General features: G+C 39.7%; 1 protein-coding gene across 1 annotated transcript; it reads right to left on the bottom strand.

Moving 5' to 3' along the window:
• Positions 1–1,531: 1,531 nt before the first annotated feature.
• LOC132393761 (SLIT and NTRK-like protein 1) lies at positions 1,532–7,084 on the bottom strand. The gene is made up of 2 exons (XM_059969154.1): positions 5,747–7,084; positions 1,532–5,017 (listed from the first exon to the last, which is right to left on the bottom strand). The coding sequence occupies exons 1-2, from the start codon at positions 6,441–6,443 to the stop codon at positions 3,621–3,623; spliced, it is 2,094 nt and encodes a 697-aa protein (XP_059825137.1). The 5' UTR covers positions 6,444–7,084; the 3' UTR covers positions 1,532–3,620.
• Between the last annotated feature and the right edge of the window lie 2,320 nt (positions 7,085–9,404).

Genomic DNA, 9,404 nt, shown 5'->3' with positions numbered 1-9,404 from the left:
GAGTCATGGAAGCTGTGTTCAAACTAAGAGTGTTAAATTATTCATCCTGATGATTCTTCTGTTACGTCACAAAATATTTTCCAAAGTAAAAACTTGTAGATAATTTTGTAAACAATAATTATCCTAGCTCTTCACATGCACCTTCCAAGATTTTCTTTTGGTATTATGTTCCAAATAATATTCTGTTAAAACCAAACATTTAATCATCTTCAGTTTGGACCTCAGGATTAAATCTCTCATTATGTTATTTCACATTAAGGTGCTTCAGTTTTCCCCCTTTAATATCCTTTTATTCTCTTTCATTTTACATCTTTCTCATTTATTTTATCATCCAGATTTGACAAAAATGATCCATCTGATGTGTTAATTTTGCTGTTTCCTTTGGAGATGTGCTAAATTGGGCCATTTCTCAAGCACCAATGGATTCCCAGTGCATTAGAGTGGGACTGATTGATTTTTACTCATTGGAAACGATTTGATAAATAGGATGATTTAATTTCCACCATGGTGTCCCAATTAATAGACATTTGCTACCAAAGTGCTCTGTAAATGATGATACCCTAATAGTCAAATCTATCCCCACTTCATTAGGAAAATCAGAACATCACTAGTTTTCTAACTGATAATGAAATGTCTAATTAGCAAAGGCACCCAATTATCTGAAAATATTCTACTTTTCTTGAAATAATGTAACAAGAACAGGCCTTCATCAAGAGCACTGATAATCTGCCAAGTTTCCATGACCCTTGAGGAAAACTCAAATCATTGTCCAGAAGACATAGAGAGAAGTCAGATGATTTTTGAAAAGTTTCCAATAGTTCTCTTTGCATTAAAGTAATACTGCAGGATGTTTGGAACACAGCAGCATACCTGAATTTAAAAATTACAATATAAAAAATTAATCTGAAGTAACTCGAGTACTCTTTTCAAAGACACCAAGGAAGAAATTAAATCCTACCTTTTAGCACTTCCACCTTCTCTCATTTCATCTTTGTGAGCCGGTGGTATATGTATCATTCAGTTTTCCACACAACCCATGATCTTCTCCATTTTCCCACCAGCTCCACTAACCTTCTCTGTTTCTGCTACCTCTTCCTCCTCTCTGTATAAGCCCATTGCCTTTCACTGTATAGTTTCCGTTGCAGAAACAATATTGACACAGGCAAATGCTGCAGTATATTTTGTGATCATAGAAAGAGCAGGGAAATGATGAAACAGAACTGAGAAGAGAATCATGACTCCCTCATTTTTTCCAGTTATGTTCATCCACTCACACTATTTCCCAATAGGTCCTATCTTGTCTGCATTTTCAGTCTGCCACTCCCTCTGTTTTAATGTACGGGCACAAATCTCAACTTTAGAAAGGAATCTACTATAGGCATGAATATTAATTTCTACACATCTTAAATTATAGATTATTACAGCATCCTTTCAGTTATTAGAATGCAAAAAAAATCCATTTGTCTTTAAAATAATTTTAAAAAGGTCTGTACAATACAATGGGCCTTAATTACATTATGAATATTAGCATACAAATACTTAAGAAGATTGTATAAAATGTCTTTATCTAGTACTTGGATAGTGACATCAAAGCATTACAATAAGTATTAAAATAGCAGAGAAGGGAATATTATACAAATCTGTTAAACCTTTACACATTAATTTTTGCACTATATGTACAGTCATCAGTACATGAAAACTATAATACTGCATCAGTAACATTTTTTTCTTTCTTTTACAATAATGCTAAATTGAATGAAGGTCATCAGATGGACACAGAACTGACTTGTCAAAAACGTAGGAGATAAAGCCATCCCAGAACATTCCCATTAATTCCTTCCAAAACTTCCCCTCCCCACATGTACAAACCCTCTTCCACATAGCATTCACCCTCATATCACCTATATGTCTACCCTTTCTTCACATACATCACCTCCTCTACAGAAAGCAACCCTCCTGTACATACTCTCCCTCCTCCTGCCCATACAACAACCCTGTTTGTAGCAAACAACCTCCTGCCTCATATAGCACAGAATTCAAGCCTGCTTGTTTATAAATTCCGAGGACTGCAACAACACTTTTTTTTGAACAAAGAAGGTATTTTATGAGCTGAGGAACCGTTTACTGCCAATAAATTCTATTAGGAAAGTATCCGTTGCCAAGGCTGCCAGCACTTTGCACTATCGGTCCAATGTGCTGACCATTTAAATGACACTGTAGTTCACAGATCAATTCAAAACCAAATGATGATTACTTCTGAACCGAAGTAAAGCCAAGCAGACAGCTATGGGTATCACTGATTGCTGCTGTCAGGGAAAAATACCATGGTCACTTCAGGCCATTTTGGAATATTTCAGGGTCTCACAAAGTTTAAACAGCTGCAAAGCAAATGAGATGCCAATTTATAAATATTTAACACCATGGATAAATGTGAGCAAAGCTCTTCTTGCAGCTGGGAATTATGTTTTGATGCGGACTAAATAATTAAATGAGTCTTCAGATTAAACCAGTTACTTGAATGTTGAAAAAATTTGCCATTATAAAACTCTAAAATAATCCTATTAAATGTCCTCTAAGTGCCTCCTCCATAGCATTTTCCATTTTGTTAGGTGGCAAAATGCTGACTTGAGTTTACGTTGTATCACTGAAGCAGCCTGAGCAATAGAATGACATTAATTGGTCATGCTGAAGTATACTTTATATATTTATTCCCAAGTTCTTAAAAAAAAGAATATTCCATTTGCCATTTGAATTTCATTACCACGGTACAAAACATAGTAACTACACTTAATTTTAGATGGGAATTGGCATTAGCAAATATAAAATAACACCCAAAACATGGAGAATTCATAATATAAATTAAATAATTATTAACCATGCATGAACAAGTATGGCCTAAAACAAGATGACTTGCAGCTTACACCTTATCTAAGCAATAATAGCACAAACTGCACAATTGCAATCACAGCAAAAATAAACAGGGGAAGGTCACTGTGATCAATACTGGATACATGACTTCATAGAATATAATTAGTACCCATGAATGGAGCATAGTAATAGCTATTCCTTCCAGCTATGTAGTGTAACCCTGTGGTGTTGAATTCATGCATGACATGCATCACTTGTTTCTAATTAGACAGTTCTGTACAATACATTCATGCGTTCGTGCAACTTTACATTTGTGAAAGCTAATGGCTGTAATCTACGGCTCCCTCCCCTCCCATTCTGTGTATTCTTTTTACAATCCTCCCATATCGCCAAATGACAACAAGTTTTCTTTATATTTTTTATATAACTGATTAATTGTCATATACATTGGAATATCAACATGAAAGGAGCACTGGAAAGCAACAACATTATTCCTGTGCTTACTTCTGAAATACACATATGTTTCACAGCAGGAGAAAAGTGGTTAGTTCTAAAAGTTATAAGCAGTTTTGTAATCTGTCTGCTATTTACTGTTCATTAGAAAGCTGAATTCAACATTCTGTTGCAGATTCTTTGAGCAGAAGCCTATGGTAACATTATTTACATCAGGAGCCTTTGACCTTCAATATCATAACCTCATCTCCAGATACATGTGCTGCATTAAATCACACTCCATATTTTCAGTATTTCACCTAGTCTGTAAGGGTGTGTGCAACACAATCATATACTCTATGCGGTCCCTCTGCGTGATAAGGCCCATTGTGCCAGTAAGAATCACATACAGTCTGCAAGGAGTTAATTTCCGAAGCAGAGGAGTTGGTATCCCTTTTTCTTGATCTCTTTCGATTTCTCAAGATAAACACCAGCATGCCCACAACCGTAAAGGCAGATGTAACAAAGACAAGTAAAAGACCAGGTACCAGCACTGAAATAGAAACTCTGCTGGTCTCCAAGTATGGATTCACATGAGTCCCTGTCTCCGTTGATATGGTAATGTTACTGGATGAAGAAAACGTCAGATGGATTTTTGAATATAACTCCGGGCACATCAGCTCGTTGCTTATCGACTTAAAATCTCTGTCCCAAAATTCTTCCGGAGATGCACATTTTAATTCGCTTACAACGACATCACTGCCCATCCTGTCTACCCATTGTTTAAAAGCAATGATGTTGCAGGAACAATCCCATGGATTTCCATGAAGGTCAATTTGCACAACAGAAGTTAATTGATCCAAAACCCCAGTGACTGGGAGATACATAAAATAATTGGTATGGAGACTTAGCTTGGAGAGGGAGACAGAAGAAAACACATCTACTGGTAAAGATTTCAATAAATTGTTATGCAAGAACAATTCTCTCAGATTTGGCATCCAATTAAATGTGCCTGGCAGGATTAACTGAATTAAATTGAACTCCAAGTTTAGGTACTCTGTATTTTGAAGCCCTGCAAACATTTCAGGGGTTAGAGTCTCTAGGTTATTATTATCCAGGTACAACCATCGCAAATTGGTGAGATTACAAAAAGTATTGTTCTCTATTAACTTAATGGCGTTATTTCCCAAATCCAACAAAGTCAAACTGCCGTAGTTCAGGAAATGAGTTTTTCTTATAATTCCTATGTTGTTTTGTCTGAGGAAGAGCTCCTGTGCCTTAAATGGTTTGGGCTGGAGATCTGCTACACTCTCCAGTTTACTGCCCCTGCAGTTAACCTCAAGACCTGATTCAAGACTAGTAATAGAACAGCTACAAGTTGTTGGGCATCCATTTAACAAAAGGGGGATGTTGCTGCCATTGGGTATAACAGCATTCGCTGAAGGTCTTGTCCTCAGTTGCCAGTTTCCACGTGGCTTTGATACTCCTTTGTGCACTGATGCTGAAGTTGGTGGCCTTGGGTGCTGAATGGCAGGAGTTGGGAGCAGCCCTGAAGGCTGCTGAGTAGGAGGAGCAACAAGACTTAAGTCGTTTTCATTCTGCGAGGGGCATAGATCGAACTCGGATGTCTCATTCAAGTCGTTTCCTTGCAATCGCATGGGTGCCTCGCAAACTACTCTTCCAATCAAAGCCGAATGTGAGATGTGCTCTAGCCACTCTTGAAGGGAAAAACAATGTAAATTGGAGATGTTCCTGATAGTTAACCAAGTTAAGCAAAGATAGTCACCATCATACTTTTGACATATATGTACATTGAAAATAATGTATCAAAATGACTCTGTTAAGTAATAACATAAAACAGGTCCAGCTAAAATTTGAATTACTTTACCTTGTTACAGTATGGTGATGAAATAGAAGACATACAAAATCAATTTCATTACCTAAGCACTCAATTTTATCAACATGTTTGTGTCACACAGCCAAAGTAACAACCCTGCACTGAAAGCAGTTTTAGGAGACGTTGAATATTACAACAAATTAGGCATATATTGCTGTATCTAAAAAAAAATCTCAAAAATGTGTGTCTGTACGGGCTAATACGTATCTTTGCAACGGAGAACATTTCAAAGCACGCAACTGAAACTTTTACAACGTTATCAGTTCACCCCTTTCAAGCCATTATGAGCAAGAACTGCGTGGGTCAATTCAGGCACTTCTGTGGTGTGAACTCGTTTACTTCACACTTGGCACAGACTGTCAGAACTTAATGTACCCCCTCTAGCTGTCATCAATGAACAGACAGAACGCTGCTGTTTTATTGAAGCAGCTTTGATTTCAAGCGCCCTTTACCCAACTCCGCCATCTAGCGACCATAATAGGTAATTCTTATAAACCTTTTATTTTAACTTCCCCCTTGCTTTAATCCCCAAATTGGACCTCACCTCACCTTTAAGGGGCAGGAGATTGCACGTACAGTCCCAAGGGTTGTCTTCCAGCAGAATCTCAGCGATCCCGGGCAGGAGTTCCAAAATCCCTTCGTAGGGCAGTGTCTTTAGCCTGTTTCCCCGCAGATCCAGGTGTGTGATGGGGACATTTTGGAACAGGTTGGCCGGAAGGGAGGTGATGAGGTTGTCATTTAAAATCAGGACCTCGAGCTCATTGAGATCCCTGAAAGCCCCGGGGTCGATGTCCCGGAGCAGGTTGAAGTCCGCCTGCAGGTACTCCAAATCATCGAGACCCAAGAAAGCGTTCTTCCTGAAACCTTTAATCTTGTTGTTGTTGATGTGGAGCCTCTTGACCAGCTGCAGCCCCAGGAAAGCCCCTGGAATGATGTCGTGGAGGCCGTTATTCTCCAGGTGCAGAGTGACCGCGTTGTAAAAGTTGGCGAACTCGTTCGGTAAGAGTTTGGACAGCGAATTGCCATGCAAGAAGAGTTGGTAGAAGCGGGAAGTGGGCGCGCTGTAATGCTGCAGCTCGGATATGCCTCTTCTCTCGCAGTCAATGTGCAGAACCCCCTCCACCTCGATGCAGGAGCACATCCTCTCGCAAAGGTCAGTCGTCGTATTGCCCCAAGCAAACCCCAGAATAATCTGCACCAACACAAACCACGGCAGCATTTTCAAACAGTAACATCTGCCTCCCATCTCATGCCATGAACTGCCTCAGCCGATTTGGGTTTTTTTTAACACGCATAAATAAAAAGCAGATAGTTTCAGCTTTGTTTTAAAATTACATGTATGAATATAAAACAAAAGAGACCCGAGCCCGGGAAGTATGACAGTTTGTCAATCCGGATAGCGGAGTGTGGCTATGTACCCCCAGCAGGAACACAAGACTATGCACAACCCCGTTACTTGTCTAAAGAGAGAGGCATAAAAAAAACTGCAAACAATAAGCAAGTGCATAATCAAGCTTTGCAATCCATTACTGTTTCCCGATCTCTTTGCCGCCGTGCCCCGCAGGCGATAGGTACATAATCCAGAATCACTCAGTTCATCCGCCCGGTGAAGCACAAGGTGCCGGAGAGAGAGAGATTCTGCAATCTCTGCATATTCCGCCACCTCTTCGCCGTCGCTCTCTCTCTCTCTCTCTCTCTCTCTCTCCCTCTCTCTCTCGATCGGGGATGTGCTAAGCGACTCTGATCCTTTCCAGTTTGGTGCTCGCTGAAAGAGCGAACACCCTCTGCTGAGCCGTGGTGGCGAGAGAAAGAATAGCGGCTGATCAAGCGATCGGTGGAACAGAAATCAATTCACACCAGCAGCCAAATGTCGGCGTAAAAGCTGTCGATTCCGTTTAGCCTAAACAGATTTCCTCGGAACAGTAATATCCCCCCCACCCCATCATCAGCAGGTCTTCTTTCCGACCTCCCTGTTGGCAAAGTAGAGTAGATTTTGACGTATATTTTAACCCACAGCTTGGATTCAATTACAGAGGCAGCGCGGCGCCTGTGTATTACCAAGGGCAACTATATCGCTCGCGATTCCTGTTTATTGCAGCGAACTCTTCGGATATTGTGCCTCTTCTCTCTGTGCAGTGCCTCTCTCGGACACTTCAGAAGAAGTCTGGATCAGAAGCGAGTGTGTTAACAGGGAGCCTGTTAACATAGGTCTTAGCACGTATGATTGTGTGGCTGTTATGTGCGTATGTACATTGAGTTGGATGCATACGCGCCGTTCTCAGTTCCTTACGTGCAACACCCAGGCGTATGCCAATCCATATTTAAACTCTCCCCACGTAAAATTGCCAAACAAAAAATAGAATGACGCTTTTTGAGCAACTTTCCCGTTTACTATAAGAACCGGATGGAGATTCTGCTAACTTCGTTCTGCAGATTTTGGTTATTTTTTTTTGCAAGTGGTTGTTTCGCGATTAGGAATAAATGCTAACTGGCAAGTGCAATATTTGAGGAAATAAAATCGCAACGTGATAGTTAAACGCGGCGGGAAAACGGCAGCGTTCGCGTGCAGTGCCCGCTGAACAAAAGCTCCAATTGTTTTTAATCCACTCAAACCAGGGCGCTTCCTTGCCCGTCAGCTGGATGTTCATTTTGATTTTTTTTTTGGGGGGGGTGTTAGCTTTTGCATAATGTTGTAAGGCTTCCCCCTCCCCGTTCCGATTTTAATCGAGCTTTCTTTTATAACCTGAATCAGACATTGTATGGCTAATTCAAATGATTTAACTCAATTTGATCGAAGGGAGAGCAGCTGCCGCAGTTCGTTGTAGCTGGAACCGTCACCGATTCTGAAAATGGCAGTAAAAAGATAATACTAAAACAACTATTGGAACGTTATTATAAAGGCGGTGAATACAGACTTTTGATGCCTTCGCATTCCGATACAAATTGCCGCGTAATGCCATAAACGGGGGAGGGAAAAAAAATTGACTCATGCCCAGAGTTAAATTGCGATGTTTATTGCTGTCATCTTCAGTGTGAGGCCAAATTTGGCCGAGAGACGCACTATTTTGATCTTCACAACCTGCAGAAAATTTGTAATTAGCCTGATTTATTTTCATCCTGTCCGTGAACAAGCAGTGGGGGTTCCGATCTCTGAAACGGCGAGGTAACGGCTGGGAAATGGGAAATTTACTTATCAAACTGCGTGTTTTACGCGAACACTATTACTACTGCACAGTTCGGAAAAAAAAAGGTTATTATTTTTCGGGAAATTAATATTTAATGCGAAATTTGTAGACTATAATACAATAAGCTAAACGAAACCGGGAATCGTTCATATTGTTCTTAATCGGTTCCCATGGCAGGGAAAGAACCTATCAAAATCAGAGCAAAATTAATAATGTGAATAAAATATTGCGCTTTTGAAAGACTCCGCTGAGCTTCTAATGAAAGAAAAGTTTGATTGACATCTAATAATGAAAACTTATAAAGAGAAAGTGAAAAAGAAAACATTAATTCTGCTCTGTCGTTCAGTTAATTTACTTAAGGTTCTTTAGTATGTGATCAATATATTGATATATCAAAGAAAATATTGCCTCGGTGGATTATTTATAGCTTTGAAGTCCTACCCGATTTAGCAAAATATATTCTGTGCTTCTAATCGTGCATTTAAGGTTCATTAGGAACCAAGCAGCAATTTTCATAGACGTGGAGAGTTTCTGATCTATAATAGGAACTGTAAGGGAAGATGGTTTTATAAAAGGCATCGAGATGCCTTGCACAGCCTACGCCATCCCGCTGCAGCAACTGCAAAAGCAACCTGAACCAAATGAAGATTGATGAATAACAAGGAAAGTTCATAATGAGAGGGTAGAGGCTGATACAGCACATGCAGTCTGCACAATAGCAATTCATACTGGAAGGGAGCTGTCACCACTGCATTACTCAGCGCTTTATATTTTATGCATTGAACACAAAGTAAACAAAAAAAGGAATCAAGCCTGCATTTAAAAGCATTCTAGATCTCTTGTACTTAGAACAAGTCTATTTTAAAATATATGCACTCATTATCAAAATGCAGTTTGCAGTGAATGTCATTATGCCCGATGTAAACGAGTTTATTGAATTGGCTCTAGAAGCAGTTTACCCGAATTAACAACGTCCATGGTTTATCACTAATTTCACAGCTGATGATTTATTTCTCCAATGC

This window comes from Hypanus sabinus, chromosome 5 (assembly GCF_030144855.1).
Source record: "Hypanus sabinus isolate sHypSab1 chromosome 5, sHypSab1.hap1, whole genome shotgun sequence".
Taxonomy (NCBI): Eukaryota; Metazoa; Chordata; class Chondrichthyes; order Myliobatiformes; family Dasyatidae; genus Hypanus; species Hypanus sabinus.
The sequence above is the reverse complement of the archived record's forward strand: the minus strand, read 5'-3'. Positions and strand labels throughout refer to the sequence as shown.

Excerpts from the sequence above, each read along its gene's own strand:
- LOC132393761 (XM_059969154.1), bottom strand. The coding sequence starts at position 6,443 with ATGGGAGGCAGATGTTACTGTTTGAAAATGCTGCCGTGGTTTGTGTTG. Across the intron at positions 5,018-5,746 it reads CAATCTCCTGCCCCTTAAAG|AGTGGCTAGAGCACATCTCA; the intron begins GTGAGGTGAGGT and ends TTTCCCTTCAAG.